The following is a 20361-nucleotide window of genomic DNA, read 5'->3' on the forward strand; positions in this document are numbered from 1 at the left end:
GATCTGGTAAGGGCTTAAATAACCTCAAAGAGAAGGTGTTAGGCACTCTTCGAGGTCCACAACTGTGGGTCCCGATCAAACTTAAAATTATGTGGATTAGGCTAAGTGATCAAATAAGCAAAGAGCATATAAAGGTCAAAGAATTTTATTACTAAAATCTTAATACGAATATAGAGATACAACTATTCCAATTCTAATAGCAAACATAGAAAGGAAAGAGGGGGTCCTAAGTTTTTTAGCCTAAAGGATCACCCCGTGCAACATAAATAATACTTCGTAACTCCCTTAAGGTAGGGAGTTACTCATATTATTTAACGGGCATAGACTATCATCTCCTGCTACCCAATTACTATGTTAAAATTGTTTACCTAAAAGTGTTCTAATTCAATTCTATGTCGTACTCTATGCGTGCACTACCCGTCCCATACCTATGGTCTAGGAGGTATTGGATCTCTATTTGGTGGTTCTAGACCTTACTTAGGCTGCTCAGAAATGCCAAGACTAGGCGACATACAAAACACATATTGAACTGCAAATATGGACAGTTAAGGGCTCAAGTTAGCCTCCGCACTTAAGCAACAAATGTACACGAAATAGGTTTTCATGTTAGGCTATTTAGAATTAAGAACCTTAATCCCTATATACATGATCTCTATGTGACTTTGAATTAAAACATGCAGACAATTTCAGATGCAAGGTGCTGCTCATCTCCAAATAATTACACGATTGTTGCATGCTGATTTGAGGTTGCAGATTTCCAGTTATTTAACCTACAGATGTTGTGTCTAAGTGATTTACGCGCTAAATGACAGTGAAATCTATTGGAGAAAGCCCAAATTTACTCATGCTTATGACAGCAGCCTAAGTGAGTAATAAACAGTGTCGAGAAGTGCAGCATTAACAATTATTAAGGCGAATAGTTATATCTTATAGACAGGATCTCTAACAATTGGCACTTGGAACCGATATTATTGTTATACCTTAACCTTATAGGCATGTTTTCTAGGTGAACAGTGTGATACAGTAACAAATGAAATGATTGAAATCCTATAGGCATGATTTCTAGTGGAGATGGTGCAGCAATGCAAATTGAAGGAAAGTTCAACTATATTTATTTCCTATGGGCAGGTTTTCTAATAACATGTAGCAACAAGGATAATTGAAGCATTTGAGCTCATGCTTTGCTAGTAGACAAGTAGTGTGAGTGTGTGCTTTACCTAATGACATGATTTCTACAGTGCACATAGAGAGTGAAAAGCATATATAGCAAATAAATTATTGAATCCTATAGGCATGTTTCTCTACTCTCGCATGCAAACATCAGAATTTACCCATTCCCATTTTTTACTAAAACCCCAATTGTTTATTACAAAGTTATTACAGGCCAGATAATGAATAAGATTACAAATATTATACAAATAATGACAGTAGGCCCACAGCGGGCCCAAAAGAAATACCCAGCACTGTCTGGGCCTTCAACAATTCTCTCGTGGTATACCCAGATTTTCAACAAGGAACCATGTTCCTCAGCACAACTTAGAATCCATAGAAGGGCTCAAAGCCAAATCACACAACCATAGAGCAACCATATTACCCAACCAGCTTACATGTTCATTAGACAATAGGAAGAAGGAATTGGGATAATTCCGGTATTAGTAGTAGGGAAAGTGACTAAAGACCAAAATCCTAGTGTGTCAGAGTTCACAAGGGTCTCAAATAGACCCCGAGCAGTGGTCACACTAGGGAGGTCAGTAGTAAGAGCCTTGGCAGCCTTGGCTTTCAGCCGGCTAAGAATGAGAGGTTCAGAATAGCATAGGTAACATATGAGGAAGAGTGGACAATGGTTGAGGGACAGGAGTTGAGGAAATGCACTTATATATTAAAGTAGACATAGCAAAGCTGAGCATACAGAGCAACTAATCAAATAGGTCATAGGTTTTAGATACAAGTTCAGCAGGATTTCAACACTTAGCAAAATAACAGATAAACAGCTACATATTGAAAGAGTTAGGGGAGAAATAAGTTTGCGAGATTGACAGAAGTTATCATACACAGGTGCATAATACCAACAAGGTTAAATAAGTCATTGACTTAGAGATTTGAAGCCTAAAGGTCTTAATTATGTCAAACATGCTATGGAAACACAAGCTAAGATGGCCATTCTAAAGGTTTCAAATAGTCATTAAGGATATAAGACCAAGCAAAATAGAAACATGCTGTGAGGAAGTAGATCATAGTTGATAGAAAAGGTCTTAGCACAGATTAGAACACATTACATATGCAAGACTCATTGCAAAGATTCAGAACAAAGTAAACTTCATGTCAAATAGCAAATGTAGGCATTCAGGTATTGACACAGCAAACTAATTTACTAAAGAAGGTCCAGGTTATGTCAGGGATTCATCCTAATATCATGAAATAGTTCAAAACATGGTAGGGAAAATAAGTTGAGATGACTATTCTAAAACCTCAAACAATCACTAAAGGGGTATGAGATCAAGTGAGCATGCTGAGTGACAAAAATAGCAGAGAAACAAGTCACAGGTTATTACAAATATGAGGCATTCACTACAGAGATTCAGGACAAAGCAGGTAAGCATATTCATGAACACTCAGGCATCAATACACTAGCTAAATGAGCTTAGGAAGGCTCAGGTTATCCAAGTTAGACATAGACAATCTCAGAACTAGCAGCATTAGAAGAAGTTAAATGCTAAAGAGACTTAAAACGAGTGTAACGTTAACAGAGTTGTGCATAAAAGTAACCCAGAGACACATTAAGCCATAGACTTCAGAAGTGAGAACACATGCAAATCAGAGACACATAAAAATGAAATTGCAAAAGGTCAAGCGACTTACCAGTTAAACGGACAGCAATAAAGAACAAAAGATCCACAAGAACCCAGAATCTCAATGCGTCAAAGTTCCCAAGAGCTTCAAAAGAACCCCGGGCAATGCTCGCACCAAGAGAAAGTTCGAACAATAAAATCTCAGTGGCCTTGGCTTTTAGCCGGCCAAGAACAAAGTACAGAATCGTTCTCACATAGCACTGAATCGTTCTCACATAGCATGGTACTGAGTGTATATAGATAAAATAATGCTCAGAATCAAGGGTTCAAGCCACTTTAGTCCGATCTTAGAAAATCTCACTTGCAAAACTTAGGCAAGCACCTAAGTAATGCCACAAATGGATGACCAGTAGTGAGAGGAGACCAATAAGGTAAGTGAATCAGTGATTGATTCCATTTTAGAGCCGAATTTGGAGAGGTTAAGAGATGCAGCGGCTAGGGTTCATAGAAGAAGGGGGAAGGTTCGAGAGAGTGTGAAGGCGACTGTAAAGAGACGAATGAGTCTCTAGGGTTTAGGTGGGGGAGTAATTAAAAGTGGGGGGTTAATCGTGGGCCTCTGATCTTAGAGATCAACGACCAGGATTTTAAAAAGGGACTGGGGCGGGTCATTTTAGAGGGGTTTGACCGGGTTGGGTTTGGGGTCATTGAGCTTAGGTCATTGGGCCAATTTGGTCTAAAAATTGGTTTAGAGGTTGGGCTACTATTTAAATACACCAAATGTATCAAAAGTAATTTATAAAAATGATTTATAAACAAATAAAACTATTATTTATGCTCTAAAAATGATTAAAAATAATAATTCATCATTATAAAAATCTAAAAATGCTATTTTGACGCAAATAATATAAATAAGGAGCATTTGTATCTGAATATAGGCTATTATTGCAAAATTGTGCAAATAGCTTTAAAATTCTAATGTAATTATATGAAAATGAAGTGAAAATATTATGAGACATAGATACGGATAAAAAATGGTAATTTTGGATGATAAAGTCATCACAAATAATTTAAAGAAATAATTACTAAATATTAATGTGATTTAAATGCAAGAAAATTAATTTTAAAACTTTAAAAATTATAACAAATTATAGAAAATGCTTGTATAGATTTGTATACTAAAAAAATGACGTTTTGAAAGTATATATACTATTTTAGAAAATATGAGGGGAAAATTGGGTATCAACACTGGACAGGTCTGCGACCATTTTGCGGTCGCATAACCACTTCTGCGGCTCGCAGAATGATTGTGCGGTCGTAGAATTGGCCGCATAATTGTATTCTGCGAGCCTTTAGTAATTTGGTCATAACTTTTTGTAGGAGTGTCCAAATGACGAACGGTTTGAAGCGTTAGAAATTAGACTCGAAGAGCCTTAATTTGACAGGTATACGTCATATAAATTCTTATGTGTATGTAGATAAGCTCTTCCAATATTTGCTCTTGTGCGTACCCGCTTGAAACTTTAGTCTATTATGAAATTTCTAACTTGACTTAGGGTTAGGCCTCTCCTTAGACCCCACATCACTTATAATATGCCTCGTACACTTATTATCATATCGAATTGATATCCATCATATTAATAGTCCTCGTCTGCACATAGAATAATATAATTAGCACACATCAACTTCCTAATTTCGTCAAAATGCGTTGAATTATTCTATGGACTTCCAACTCCAATTCTAAACATATGCCTAATTCCGAAATCATCATACGAAGCTATTGGAACCATCAAAGTTCCATTCCGGGGTCGTTTGCACAAAAGTCAAACTCCAGTCAACTCTTTTCATTTAAGCTTCCAAAACAAGAATATATTGTTCTTTCAATTAAATCTCGAATCATCCGAAAATCAAACTTGATCGCGAGCGCAAGTCATAATACACACTACGAAGATGCTCGAAGTCTTAAGCCGTTGAATGGGATGTTAACTCTTAAAATGACAAGTCGGGTGGTTACAGTAGTCAATTCAACAACTCAATTCACAAGAATCTCTACGATTAAGGTAAATGAAAGAAAAATAATAAGGAACCACGTACCAAATCAAGGAATGCTTTGATTGATACAAAGCAACAAGACAAGCAAAATATATGACAGTTTAAGTGTATTAGTAAGACAATTAAGGCAAGTAGCAATTAATCATGGAATCATGGAAGAAACGAACATTTCAATACAAGAGTAATAAGTGACAAGTAACAAGTTAAGGCATAGGAAGCAATTAAAGCATGTAACAGATAAGACACGGCATAAAATAATTAATGAAATATGGGAAAGCATGGAAACAATTACTTTGACGGTGTATATACACTTGTCACCTTGCATATACGCCGTTACAAATGTAATTCACATAACATGTAGTTCAGGGGTTCCTAATTCCCTCAAATCAAAGTTAGACCTAACACTTACCTCGCTCCGCAAGCAAATAAAAGCTCAACTAGGGCCTTTCCTCCAAAATTTGCCTCTGAACCAACCGAATCTAACAAAAATCGACTTAATATCAACAAACAATGCTAGGGAAATCACTTACAATACATAAAATTAAGATCTTTACACTTTTCCCAAAAATCAACAAAAGTTGACCCCGGGCCTGCTTGGTCAAAACTCGAGATTCAGACCACAATCCGATTATCCATTCACCCCCGAGCATGATTATGTGATTTGTTTCGAAATCCGACCCCAATTTTACAAAAACCCCAAATTTTACCCAAATCCTAACTTCTACCATGAAAATCCTAGATTTTATGTTGAAAATACTGGGAAAGTAATGGGTAATTGAAAAGAAATAGATTAAAGTTGCTTACTAATGTTTTTGGGAAGAAAATGTTCATAGAAAATCGCCTCTAGGGTGTTTAGGGTTGAGAGTTTGTGAGAAATGAGCTAAATCTCGTCTTCTCATCTTTTTGTCCAGGCACAGATATCGCATCTGTTGTCATCGCAATTGCGAACACTAAACTTCGCAAAAGCTATCAATTGATCACAATTGCGATCTCTGCTATTCCTAGACCCTATTTGCAATTGCGAACAAAATGTTCGCAAATGCGATCATGACAGACTTGGCCAGGCGTCGTAAATGTGATCCCCCACCTCGCAATTGTGAGGTATGCAGACTATACCAACAACAAAGGGTCATTAACTATTCTTCTAAGTCCAAAATCACTCTGTAGCTTATCTGAAACTCACCCGAGCTCATCGGGCTCCAAACCAAACATGCACGCAAGTGTAATAACATCATACGAACTTGCTCACACGATCAAAATATCAAAACAACACCTAGAACTACGAATCACACATCAAAATGAATGATATTTTCAAAGAAACTCAAGAACATGCAACTTTACAACCGGACATCCGAATCATGTCAAATCAACTCCGTTTTGCACCAAATTTTACAAACAAGTCATAAATGCTGAAATGAACCAATTCCAAGTTCCGGAACCAAATTCGAACTCAGTTGAAACAAAGCCAACCTACGATTAAACTTAGTGATTTTTTTTAACCATCAAATTACCAGTTTTCAACCAAATTACGTTAAATCAAGTAGGGACTTTCGAATTCGATTACGGGTATACGCCCAAGTCCCAAATCACGATAGGACCCAACGGGTCTGTCAAAATACTGATCTGAGTCCGTTTATACAAAACATTGACCGTAATCAACTTAAATGAGTTTTAAGGTAAAATTTCATATTTTTATCAATTTTTCACATATAAATTTTTCAAAAAATGACACAGACTATGCACGTAAATCGAGAAAGGCTAAACGGAGCTATTTAAGGTCTTGGAACACAGAAATAAAGGGTAAAACTATAAATGACCTATCAGGTCATCACATTCTCTACCTCAAAAATAAACGTTCGTCCTCGAACAGACATAGAAAGGTACCTGGACTGGTGAAAAGGTGTGGATATCTACTCCGCATGTTCGACTCGGACTCCCATGTGGTTGCCTCGATCGGCTAACCTCTCCACTACACTCGAACTGAAGGATAACTCTTAGACCTCAACTGTCGGACCTGCCGGGCTAGAATAGCCACCGACTCCTCCTCATAAGTCAAAACCTTGTCCAATTGGACTGAGCTGAAATCTAACACATGGGACGGATCACCGTGATACTTTCAAAGCATGTACACATGGAACACTAGATGGACTGTTGATAAACTAGGTGGCAATGCCAGCCTGTACGCCACCTCGCCCACTCTCTCAAGAATCTCAAAGGGTCCGATATACCTAGGGCTCAACTTGCCCTTCTTTACGAACCTCATCACACCCTTCATGGGTGAAACCCAGAGCAATACCCTCTCTCCAACCATGAATGCAACATCACAAACTCTACGGTCAGCATAACTCTTCTGCCTAGACTGAGCGCTGCAAAGTCAATCCTGAATAATCTTGACCTTATCTAAGGCATCCTGAACTAAATTGGTACCCAACAACCGAGCCTCTCCGGGCTCGAACTATCCAACTGGCGAACAATACAGCTTCTCGTATAATGCCTCATAGGGAGCCATCTGAATGCTCGACTGGTAGTTATTATTGTAGGCAAACTCCGCAAGCGGCAAGAACTGATCCCAAGAACCCTCAAAATCCATAACACAAGCATGAATCATATCCTCCAATATCTGAATAGTGCGCTTGGACTGTCCATCCGTCTGGGGGTGAAATGATGTACTCAACTCAACCCGCGTGCCTAACTCATGCTGTACAAGCCTCCAGAAGTGCGAGGTGCGTACCTCGATCAGAAATGATAAACATGGTTACACCGTGAAGAAGGACGATCTCGCAGGTGTAGATCTCAGCTAACCGCTCTGAAGAATAGGTAACTGCCATTGGGATGAAATGTGCTGACTTGGTCAACCTATCCACAATGACCCTTATCGTGTCGAACTTCTTCTGAGTCCGTGGGAGTCCAACAACAAAATCCATAGTGATACACTCTCACTTCCACTCAGGAATCTCTAGCCTATGAAGCAAACCACCAGGCCTCTGAAGCTCGTACTTTACTCATTGACAATTGAGACACCGAGCTACATATGTAACTATATCCTTATTCATCCTCCTCCACCAAAAATGCTTCTGTAAATCCTTATACATCTTGGCGGCACCTGAATGAATAGAATACCAGGAACTGTGGGCCTCCTCAAGAATCAACTCACGAAGCCCATCCACATTGGGCACACAAATACGACCATGCATCCGCAAAACCCCATCATCTCCAATAGTAAATAACCTTCTTGGCACCACCATGTCGCACCGTGTCCTTAAGAACAAGCAAATGGGGGTCATCATACTGACGCTATCTGATGCGCTCATACAAGGAAGATCCAGAGACTGTGCAATCTAGAACACGACTAGGCTCCGAAACATGTAACCTCATGAACTTATTGACCAAAGCCTGAACATCTGATGCTAGCGGCCTCTCACCAACTGGAATGTACATAAGGCTACCCATACTCACAGCCTTTCTATTCAAGGCATCGGCCACCACATTGGCCTTCCCGGGATGATACACAATGGTGATATCATAGTCTTTCAACAGCTCTAAGTCATGAACAGGGTAATTATTCTCATGAACCTTCAACTGCCACGACGCGTATGCAATCACCTTGCTATCCTGCATCAATACTGCACCGAGCCCAATATGAGATGCATCATAATACACCGTGTAGGATCCAGAACCTGTGGGGAAACACCAACGTTGGCGCCGTAGTCAAAGCAGTCTTCAGCTTCTGAAAGCTCAGCTCACACTCATCTGACCATCTGAATGGGGCACCCTTCTGGGTCAATCTAGTCAATGGGGCCGCTATCGATGAAAACCCCTCCACGAACCGGCGATAATATCCCGCCAAACCCAGGAAACTCCGGATCTCTATAGCTGAAGTAGGTCTAGGTCAGTTCTAAACTGCCTCAATCTTCTTAGGATCCACTTTTGTTCCCTCTACCAATACAACATGCCCCACAAGACGACTGAGTCTAACCAAAACTCACACTTTGAAAACTTGACATATAACTGACTATCTCTAAGAGTCTGAAGTATAATCCGAAGATGCTGATCATGCTCTTCTCGACTGCGGGAGTAGATCAAGAAATCATCAATGAATACAATCACAAAAGAATCCAAATAGGGCTTGAATACCCGGTTCATCAAATCCATAAAAGTTGCTGGGGCATTTGTTAACCCAAATGACATCACTAGGAACTCATAATGCCCATACCGAGTCCGAAAAGCTGTCTTAGGGACATCGAATGCCCTAATCTTTAACTGATGGTAGCCAGACCTCAAATCAATCTTCGAAAACACTTTGGCACCTTGGAGATGATCAAATAAATCATCAATCCTCGGCAACAAATACTTGTTCTTTATAGTGACCTTGTTCAACTACTGATAGTCTATACACATCCTCATCGACCCATCTTTCTTCTTTACAAACAACACGGGCGCACCCTAGGGTGAGACACTAGGTCTAATGAATCCCTTATCAAGCAAATCTCGCAACTATGCCTTCTATTTCTTCAACTTCGGTGGGGCCATACAATATGGTGGAATAGAAATAGGCTGCGTGCCCAGAGCCAAATCAATGCAAAAATCAATATCTCTGTCGGGTGGAATCCCCGACAGATCTACAAGAAACACCTCTGGAAACTCACGCACAACAGGTACTAAATCCATTGAAGGAACCTTCGAACTCGAATCACAAACATAGGCCAGATAAGCTAGATATCCCTTCTTGACCATACGTCGAGCCTTCACATAATAAATAACACTGTCAGTAGAATGGCTAAGAGTCCCTCTCCACTCTAATCGAGGCAACCCCGTCATAGCTAAGGTCACCGTCTTGGCGTGACAATATAATATAGCATGATAAGGTGACAACCAATCCATACCCGAGATAACATCAAAATATCAAGACATATAAGATCTACGCTACTCTCAAGACTCCTAATAGTAATCACACACGAGCGATAGACACAATCTATAATAATAGAATCTCCTACAGCCGTGGAATTATACACAGGAGCACTCAAAGAATCAAGAGGCACAACCAGATAAGAGGCAAAATAGGATGACACGTAGGAAAAAGTAGAGACAGGATCAAATAGAACTGAAGCATTTCTATGGCAAACTGGAAAAATACATGTGATAACGACGTTAGATGACTTGGCCTCAGGCCTAGCTGGGAAAGAATAAAATCGAGGCTGGGCCCCACCACTCTGACCTACGTCTCTGGGACGGCCTCTAGCTGGCTAGCCTACACCTTTAACGGTTTGACCTCCACCTCAACAGCCCAACCTCAACCTCTGGCTGCCTGGCCCTTGCCTCTAGCTGGCTGAACGGGCAATGGAGCAACCAGTGCCAGAACCATGGCATGAGAACTCTGTTGTGGCATGCCGCCTAATAATCTCAGACAGAACCTCTTGATGTGACTAGTACCTCCACACTTAAAACACCTATCCTGCTGCTGTGGCAGCTGAAGCTGAAGATGACCCGAACGGGTCGGATAACCAAGTTGATAGCTCTGAATCGGAGGTGCGCTGATAGGAGCTGATGGTGCGTTGTAGGCTGGCTGCCCAGAATGAGGTATATAAGGACGATGACTCCCTAAAGCACTGTGAGATGCCTGAAGCGCTAACTGAAATGGCATGGGAGGATGGCCTCTACCAAAAGTACCCTTGCCTCCAGATGAGGCACCACTAAAACTACCGGAATGACAGGGCCTCTTATCAGGCACTGACCCCCTCTCCTGAGCACAAACTATCTCGATCCGTCTAGCAATATCTATAGCCCTATGAAAAGTAATCATCTCCAGTCTCCTTGGCCATCTGTAACCTGATAGTGAAAGTGAGCCTATCAATGAATCTCCTCACTCTCTCCCTCTCAGTAGGGAGAAAAATAATGGCATGGAGAGCTAGGTTCACAAATTGAGTCTCGTACTGGGTAACAGTCATACTACCCTGCTGAAGTCGCTCAAACGGCCTGCGGTGATTCTCTATCAGAGTGACAGGGATGAACTTCTCTAGAAATAGTTGTGAAAATTGATCCCAGGTAAGTGCAGGCGCCCAGCTTGTCTAGTCAACATATTATCTCTCCACCATTTCTTGTAGAACCAGTCATTTAAAATGCTGCAAAATCAACCCCATTAGATACCCATGTTCCGCAACACGTCATGGCAGCAGTCTAGATAATCTTATGGCTTCTCAGAAGGTGCACCACTGAAATGAACAGGAAAGAGCTTGGTAAACTTATCCAACCTCAACAAAGCCTTAGAAGATATAGCGGGCCTATCACCGGCCAACCGGCTGAACCACCCCAACTGGTGGGGCTGATGGAGTCTGATAATGGAGAGCCGCCTGCTCCGGGGTGTGAGTAGCGGAAGTCTGTGCTCTTCCCCCAGCCCGAGAGATTGTTGGTGCCACGGGAAATGCACCGATCTGGGCCACACTCTCCAAAAGGCCCACCAATCGTACTAGAGCGTCCTGAAGTACTAGAGTGGCTATGAACCCCTCCAGGACCTGAGCTAGTCCGACATGTACAGTCTGAGCTGGAACCTCCTCCTCGTGATCAGTCTAAGGCTCCACTGCGGGTATTGCTGCTCGAGCTCTAGGATGAGCTTTGCCTCTCCTTGGCCTCTATCTCGACCTCGGCCTCGGCCTCTGCCCCTGGTAGTAGCTACCACAGGGGGCTCTGGCTCCTGTCCGGCTGTAGATGTTGTGCTTGTTCTCTCCATCTGCGAGAGAACAAGAATATAATGGTTAAATCATCAATGATAGAATAAAATCGCACGATAGAGAAAGAAAGAAGTGAAATTTTACTAAACTTCATAGCCTTTGGAAGATAAATACAAACGTCTCTGTACCGATCCTCCAGACTCTACTAAGCTTATTCGTGACTCGTGAGACCTCGGCAACCTAGTGCTCTGATACCAATTTGTCACGACCCGAAATTCTCACTCTCGAGACCGTGATGACACCTAACCTTTCACTTGCTAGGCAAGCCAACGTTAGAAATAGTTTCTAGCCATTTTAACAAATCCAATTAAACGATACAAAGAAACCGAATAAAACTGAAATAAAACTGAATAAACCAAGATAACAGCGATGTCTAGATACAATCCCAGAACTGGTTTCACAAGTTCACGAGCGACTAGAGTATACAAATAAAAGCCTGAATGAAAGCATAAATGTCTGAAATACAGTAAACAGCTAGAGAGATATGAAAGGGGACTTCAGGGTTGCGAACGCCGAGCAGCTGTACCTTAAGTCTCCGTTAGGAAATCAATCCAAGCAATCTACTGACCGCCGCTAGGACCGACTCTAAAATCTGCACAAGAAGCACAGAGTGTAGTATGAGTACAACCGACCCCATGTACTATAGAAGTGCCGAACCTAACCTCAACGAAGTAGTGACGAGGTTAAGGCGGGTCACTTACAATAACCTATATGCAGTATAATAATAATAATAATAATAATAATAATAATAATAATAATAATAATAATAATAATAATAATAATAATAATAATAATAATAATAATAATAATAATAATAATAATAATAGGAAAGGAAAACGAGAAATAACAGCGAAGCAGTAAACTAATGAAAATAACTCAATCCTCGAAATCAATGAACCTAGAAATATCATCCCTTAGAAGCTCATATGAAAGGACTAGAAGCTAACACAATACAATAATGAATACATCACACACAATCCGTTGTGATGTGCAACCCGATCCCACCGTACAAATACAATCATCCCTTATTTCACCATATCAATATCAAGAAAAATATGTAAAATCCGTTGCGGTGCGCAAATTGATCCCACCATATAATCAGAATCAATATCATAATCCTCCCTTATTTCACCATATCAAAATCACATATAAAATCTGTTGCGGCGTGCAACCCGAACCGTAAACAAAATCAATAAGGGTAATCAATTCAACAACTCAATTTATAAGAATCTCTACGATTAAGGAATATGAAAGCAAAACAATAAGGAACCCCGTACCAAATCAAAGAATGCTACGATTGATACAAAGCAATAAGACAAGCCAAATATATGACAATTAAAGTGTACAAATAAGATATTTAAGGCAAGTAGCAATTAATCATGGAATCATAGAAGAAACGAACATTTTAATACAAGAGTAATAAGTGATAAGTAACAAGTTCAAGCATAGGAAGCAATTAAAGCATGTAACAGTTAAGATAAAATAATTAATGAAATACAGGAAAGCATAAAAACAATTACTTAGACGGCGTATATACACTCGCCACCTCGCATATACGCCATTACACATGTAATTCACATAACATGTAGTTCAGGGGTTCCTAATTCCCTCAAATCAAGGTTAGACCCAACACTTACCTCGCTCCGCAAGCAAATTAAAGCTCAACCGGAGCCTTTCCTCTAAAATTTGCCTCCGAACCAACCGAATCTAACCAAAATTGACTTAGTATCAACAATCAATGCTAGGGAAATCAATTACAATACATAAAGTTAAGATCTTTACACTTTTTTTAGTATTCAACAAAAGTCAACCCCAGGCTCGCTTGGTCAAAACTCGAGATTCGGACCAAAACCCGATTACCCATTCACCCCCGAGCCCGATTATATGATTAGTTTCGAAATCCGACCTCAATTTGAGGTCTAAATTCCAATTTTACAAAAACCCCCAATACTACCCAAATCCCTAACTTTTACCATAAAAATCCTAGATTTAATGTTGAAAATATTTGGAAAGTAATGGGTAATTGAAAAAAAATAGATTAAAGTTTCTTACCAATATTTTTAAGAAGAAAATCCTCTTAGAAAATCGCCTCTAGGGTGCTTAGGGTTGAGAGTTTGTGAGAAATGAGCTAAATCCCATCTTCTGAGCTTTTTGTCCAGGTGAAAATATTGCAAATGCGACATGGGGTTCACAATTGCGAACCTCGCAAATGCGAGAAATCCATCACAAATGCGAAGAAACCTACATCTCTGCTGTCATCGCAACTGTGATGATTTGTTCGCAAATGCGAACATTGAACTTCGCAAAAGCGATCAATTGATCGCAATTGCGATCTCTACTGTTTCTAGACCCTATTCGCAATTGCCAACAAAATGTTCGCAAATGCAATCATGACAGACTTGGCAAGAAGTCGCAAATGCGATCCCCCACCTTGCAATTGCGAGGTTTGCAGACCACACCAGCAACAGAGGGTCATCATCTGTTCTTCTAAGTCCAAAATCACTCTGTAGCCTATCCGAAACTTACTCGAGCCCTCGAGCTCCAAATCAAACATGCATATAAGTTTAATAACATCTTACAAACTTGCTCGCACGATCAAAATATCAAAATAACACCTAGAACTTCGAATCACACATCAAAATGAATGATATTTTCAAAGAAACTCAAGAACATGCAACTTTACAACCTGACGTTCGAATCACGTCAAATCAACTCCGTTTTGCACCAAATTTTTCAAACAAGTCATTAATACTGAAATGAACATATTCTAAGTTTTGGAACCGAAATCCGAACTCGGTTGCAACAAAGTCAACCTACGGTCAAACTTAGGAATTCTTTTAGACTTCAAATTACCAGTTTTCAACCAAATTACGTTAAATTAAATTAGGGACATCCGAATTTGATTTGGGGCATACTCATAAGTTCCAATCACGATACGGACCCACTGGAACCGTCAAAATACCGATCCGGATCCGTCTACATAAAATAATGACCGTAGTTAACTCAAATGAGTTGTAAAATAAAATTTCACATTTTCATCAATGTTTCACATAAAAATTTTCCGAAAAAGGACACGGACTGTGCACGTAAATCAAGAAAGGCTAAACGGAGCTATTCGAGGTCTCTGAGCACAGAAATGAAGGGTAAAACTATAAATGACCTATCAGGTCATCACAGAAAAGAAAGTGAAAAATTTATAATAGAAAAATTTCTCGCTTTACCAATTTTGGTCTGATGATCCACAAAATCTTGAGTTTTCGAGAGAAGGGAGTAATTTTTTTTTTATCGTAAAGGCTTTTGAGAATTCGATGAGGAAGTTAAAAAAATATAAAAAAAATAAATGTGGGTATAATATAAGTATGGGAAAAAACGTTTATCTCAAAAAAGCTTTTATTTAAACCTAAAAATAATTCGTATTCCCTATAATATGCTAACATTAAGTATCAATAATGGTAGCAAAAAATTTCTTTCCTTTTTCTCATTTAAAGAAATTGTACTTTTTACATTAAATTTTAAAATTTGTTTTTTTAAATAAATTCATAAATCTTTTGCTAATGAAATTGAGACCTCCAAATTTATGGGGCCTAAAGCACTTATCTTACCGCCTTGGCGTTCAGCCGGTTTTGTTTACAATCAACGAGGAAAGGGGACACATCAACCAAAAAGAAGAGCCAAAATCTGAATTAAAAAAATAAAATAAAAATAACACTCCCCCTTCCCCTCTCTTCTTGTTGCCTCTCTTCCACCCCTTTCCATCATCTTCTCCTCTACAACCTCTTCCATTTTCGTTGTCTTCTCCATCACACCCCGTTCTCATCTTCTTACAATAATTTCTCCCTCCCCTATTTTATTGTCTTCTCTACCACATAAATCTTGACAAGGCAGAAAAAAGCATCGATTTTCTCTACAGAGTTATATATTATAGTCTTCTACATTCTGAGCAACAATGCCAACAATGCATCCCCTATCCAAAGAAAAACGTACCAAAAGCTATTATGGAAATAGCTTTATAGATTTTTATACTATTGGGTTACCAAAAGATATCTATAGGTAATCCTTCATAAAATATATGCGCGATTAAAAATACTGAAATTTTTTTCTTACACGATTAGTGTAGTTTTACCTATTATATAAGAGTGCTTTCCATTTTCTCAATGTTACCAAATGTATAGAGAAGAACCCGCAATTTCCTTTCAGGGGCGGCTCCAAGGCTTTGGGTAGTGAGGCCATTACCTTAGGCCCCCAAATTTTGAAGGTCCCAAATTTATTTTAAATTCTTATTATTATTGTTACTATTATATATTATATAATTTATAAAAATAATTAGAATTAAAAAAAGTGTTACAGTACATTTTTTGTTACTTGATTGAGGTTATTTTATATAATAAATTTATAAATTATGATAATTTTCTTCCCTCATTAATTAGTATATTTGACAAGGGTGGGTTGCTCTATTGGTGAGCACCCTCCACTTCCAACCAAGAGGTTGTGAGTTCGAGTCACCCCAAGAGTAAGGTGGGGAGTTCTTGGAGGGAGGGAGCCGAGGGACTATCGGAAACAACCTCTCTACTCCAGGGTAGGGGTAAGGTCTGCATACAAACTACTCTCCCTAGATCCCACTATTGAGATTATGCTGGGATTAAGGGCCTCCGAATATGATTTCGCCTTAGGCCCCGAGATCTGTTGAGCCGCCCCTGTTGCCTTTATTAAGTGACCCAATGATAAATCTTTTTACACCGACAATATATAAAATTTATACTCTAGAAATAAGGCAAATTACATATTATAGCATGTAAATATAATTTAATAGTGTAGAAGTTCTTTACACCATTGGTGATTATTACTCTCTCCGTTCACTTTTACTTGGCATGTATACTAAAAATAGATTTTTATTTTTACTTGTCACTTTACGCATATCAAGAGAAGACAAAAAAAAATTTCTGTTATACCCACAATATTTATTGCTAATTTTAAATTATTTTTTCAAATCCAATAAAATATGCATCAATTAATATAAATATCATGGTAAATTATGTACTTTATTTATTATTTCTTAAGGAACGTAAAAAGTCAAAACGTATCAAGTAAAACTGAAAGGACGAACTAGTTAAATTCTACTTAGAATGGATATCCATGTGGATTCTTAGCGCTACATAGACCACCCGACATGGTATTAGTATAAAAAATCGGGAGAGTTTTGGCTTCTTTAATTAAGTCACATATTTGAGTATTGAGCCATTATAAAAGCAGCTAAAGTTAGTTAAAGCAATATCTATGCATCATAAGCTTCCTTTTCTTTCCTTAGTGTTCAATGGAGATTTTTTACTCATCCTCTCTTTCCAATTACTTAGTTTCATTGCTTCTCTTTTTGTCCTCCCTTGTTATTCTAGTTAGACAATGGAGTCGAAACAGAAAACAAAGGTTGCCACCAGGTCCATGGAGATTTCCCATTATTGGAAGTTTGCATCACTTGATGGGAAGAGAAGTTCCACATCGCACTCTTAGAAGTTTAGCACAAAAATATGGACCTCTTATGTACTTGCAACTTGGGCAAGCTCCTACTGTAATCATATCATCACCTAGTATGGCTAAACAAGTTCTAAAAACTCACGATCTCGCCTTTGCTAATAGGGCACAACTTACATCCTCAAACATCATATTTTACAACAATAAAGACATCGTATTTAGCCAATATAGTGACTACTGGAGACAAATGCGTAAAATTTGCATTCTAGAACTCCTAAGTACGAAGATGGTCAAGTCATTTAGTGCAATTCGACAAGATGAGCTTTCAAGCCTCATCTCATCAATTCGTTCAATGAGGGGTTCTCCAGTCAACTTAACAGAAAAAATATTTCAGTTAACCAACTCTATTACTGGTAGAGCAGCCTTCGGTAATGTATTCAAAGATCGACACGAGTTTATGAAATTGATGAAGGAAGTACTCGAATTAGCAGGAGGATTTGATGTGGCTGATTTGTTTCCTTCTTGGAAGTTACTTCACAAAATGAGCGGTGTGAAATCTAGATTGGTGAATGCACATCGTAAGGTTGATGAAATCATGGAGGACATCTTAAATGAGCATATTGAAAATAAAGCAGCTGGGAACAAGGGAATTGGTGAGTTCGGAGGTGAAGACTTGGTTGATGTTTTCCTAAGAATTAAAGAGAACGCTGAACTTCAATTTCCAATCACAAATGACAACATAAAAGCAGTGATTTTCGTAAGTTTGCTCCCATATTCTCATATCTTTGGTAACCCTGCCTTTCTATTCTTTTCTTCTTTTTCTTAATATAACTAGTTACTACTACTAGTGTTGTAAAAGGTGCCAGCATAAAAAGAAGTGTTTTACTTGACATGGAGCGACCTGTAATCCCCGTGGCTCGTTGCGCAAGCCCCATAATTTTTTAATTTAATTATTTTATTAATTAATAAAATAAGAATATAAATCACAAAAATAAAATTAAATAGAAATCACAGAAAATTATAATACTAATTGTTACAGGTCAATTGGTTATTCTTCCATGCTCAACATAAAAAATGCAAAGATGATCGTTAATCAAATCATCAAATGTATGTTGCTAAATCAAATATATAAGTGCATTGACTTTATTTATTTGTTTGTCGATGTAGGACATTTTTCTTGCTGGAAGTGAAACTTCATCAACAGCTATTATTTGGGCATTGTCAGAAATGATTAAGAACCCAAATATTATGGCCAAGGCTCAAAGTGAAGTAAGACAAGTCTTTAAGGGAAAGAAAAAGTATGATGAAGAAGATCTTGAAAAATTGACATACCTAAACTTAGTGATTAAGGAGACACTAAGGCTACATCCTTCGGTTTCTCTTCTACCACCAAGGGAATGTAGGGAGCAAACAGATATTGATGGATACACTATACCACTTAAGACAAGAATAATTGTCAATGCATGGGCACTTGGGAGAGATCCTGAAAGTTGGCATGATCCTGAAAGTTTTATACCAGAGAGATTTAAGAACTCTTCTATCGAATTTACGGGAAATCACTTTGAGTTTATTCCATTTGGTGCAGGAAGAAGGATGTGTCCAGGAATACAATTTGGTTTAGTTAATGTTGGACTTCCACTGGCCCAATTGCTCCAACACTTTGAATGGGAACTTCCACATGAAACTAATTCACAAGATCTGGATATGACTGAAACACGTGGATTAAGTGCAGCAAAACAGAAAGACTTATATTTAGTTGCCACAAATTATAAAAATGATGCAGAATTTTAGTGTTTTCATTGGAACGGTGAAATGTCAGCAGGGCCTCTGCAATTCCTCATCTTGTTTTCGCTTTATTTATGTATGTGTATCCATTTGTATCTTCGAAGAACGCCATAAATATTGTTGGATATTAAAAAAAATTAATTAATATTCTTATATTATCTAGGATGTAATATTTACTAGTTTATTTAATTCATGTTTAATTAGGATTTACAGTCAAAAATCATATAGGAATAAGTTTTCTTATTCTAGTCAAATTTGATTTGTAATATTATAAATAGCGGTGCTGCTACATATTTTCTAAGGTTGAGAGGTAGCTATATTGTATAGAGATTAAAGAGTTTATGAGTGAATAAAAAAGCCTCCTGTCACGTCCTCTCTCTAGTTTGATAAATTTTTAGTCTTTAGAAATTTTCAATTGTGCCTAAATTATTCTTGTGGTATTAAAATCATTTAAATTGGTATCAGGCTTATGTGAGATTCTAATCAGAGCATGTGCGAGATTTTATAAAATGTTTAAAAAAAATATGGATACTCCATATTTACCTAATTGTCACGTTTTTGTGTTTGATGGCAAGAGTTTGAAGCTTGGTATCAACATATGATTACTTTCTTTTAAAGCTATTAGATTGTGGGATATTATTGATAAAGGATTTGTGGAACTCCTTGAGTGTATAGCATTGACAGCTGAAGCGTTTAAAGAATTGAAAAATATAGGAAATTAGATTTTTAAGGCATGCCATTATCTCAACATCAAGGTTGAATTGTATTTATATATCGGAGTTTTAGATTTGAGAAAGTAAAAACTGCAGGAATTTAGGGGAGATAATTTGAGTTGGCTCAAATGAGACCAACATAGTCTGTCAAAGAAGTTATTACAATAATTAAACAAATCGGCAATGCAAAGATCAATGGAGCGCTAGTGGGAGAAGTTATTGTTGTTAAAATGATACTGCAGTTTCTAAGTTTAAAATTTTATACCAAAAAGACGATTTTTGAGTTGACCAAGATAGTAACACTTTTAACACTTGATGAATTAGAAGGTGAACGGGTGAGAAATTTCTAAATCAATAGAGAGATGAGACAGTAGAGGAAGACATTGCAAAAGATAATTAACCCAAAAAACAAAGACACATCAAATGTGGTGAAAATAAATCAAGCTAAGAAGGCTAGAATTCAAAAATCGAGGAAAAAAGAAGCGAAGGTAGAGGTAATTTTTTGCCATGGTATAGACACCATTAAATGCAGAGTGGAGTCAAATAATATCCAAATTAGTTTGCCAATATTTTCTGAGGTGACTATAAATGATGATTTGATTGCAATCGGTGCATCTCTGAAAAAGGACAGTGTTTCACGAGAAACGTTATTTGATCGTCAAACTAAATCTAGTGATGAAAGAAGCATGAGATATAACGACCCTACAAGTAAGTTTTGATTTCTAGATCCTCGTTTCCTTAAATAAAACTCCCCGTACGTACTTTTACTGTTTTATAACTTGCGGGGATGATTAGTTCGAGTTTGGAAGGGTTCAGGTTGAAATTGGAACACTT

At 38.2% G+C, this 20361-nt stretch overlaps 2 protein-coding genes across 2 annotated transcripts; one reads left to right on the forward strand and one right to left on the reverse strand.

Annotated features, from left to right (window-relative positions):
- Nucleotides 1–9341: 9341 nt before the first annotated feature.
- Nucleotides 9342–10638, reverse strand: LOC138894558 (uncharacterized). The gene is made up of 3 exons (XM_070179262.1): nucleotides 10134–10638; nucleotides 9722–9960; nucleotides 9342–9581 (listed from the first exon to the last, which is right to left on the reverse strand). The coding sequence occupies exons 1-3, from the start codon at nucleotides 10636–10638 to the stop codon at nucleotides 9342–9344; spliced, it is 984 nt and encodes a 327-aa protein (XP_070035363.1).
- A 4665-nt stretch (nucleotides 10639–15303) lies between these two features.
- On the forward strand, nucleotides 15304–18969 carry LOC104102590 (premnaspirodiene oxygenase-like). The gene is made up of 2 exons (XM_009610340.4): nucleotides 15304–17786; nucleotides 18197–18969. Exons 1-2 carry the CDS (start codon nucleotides 16875–16877, stop codon nucleotides 18818–18820), a joined length of 1536 nt encoding a protein of 511 aa, XP_009608635.1. The 5' UTR covers nucleotides 15304–16874; the 3' UTR covers nucleotides 18821–18969.
- The last annotated feature ends 1392 nt before the right edge of the window (nucleotides 18970–20361 follow it).

This window comes from Nicotiana tomentosiformis, chromosome 6 (genome assembly GCF_000390325.3).
Source record: "Nicotiana tomentosiformis chromosome 6, ASM39032v3, whole genome shotgun sequence".
Lineage (NCBI taxonomy): Eukaryota > Viridiplantae > Streptophyta > Magnoliopsida > Solanales > Solanaceae > Nicotiana > Nicotiana tomentosiformis.

What these genes read in the sequence shown, in the direction of transcription:
- LOC138894558 (XM_070179262.1), bottom strand. Translation starts at nt 10,638, where the DNA reads ATGATTACTTTTCATAGGGCTATAGATATTGCTAGACGGATCGAGATA. An exon ending in CAAGGGCCAGGCAGCCAGAG is followed by an intron (nt 9,961 to 10,133) that starts GTTGAGGTTGGG and finishes GTATTTTTCCAG; the next exon opens with TTTGCCATAGAAATGCTTCA. An exon ending in ATATTTTGATGTTATCTCGG is followed by an intron (nt 9,582 to 9,721) that starts GTATGGATTGGT and finishes TATTATGTGAAG; the next exon opens with GCTCGACGTATGGTCAAGAA.
- LOC104102590 (XM_009610340.4), top strand. Translation starts at nt 16,875, where the DNA reads ATGGAGATTTTTTACTCATCCTCTCTTTCCAATTACTTAGTTTCATTG. An exon ending in ACATAAAAGCAGTGATTTTC is followed by an intron (nt 17,787 to 18,196) that starts GTAAGTTTGCTC and finishes TTGTCGATGTAG; the next exon opens with GACATTTTTCTTGCTGGAAG.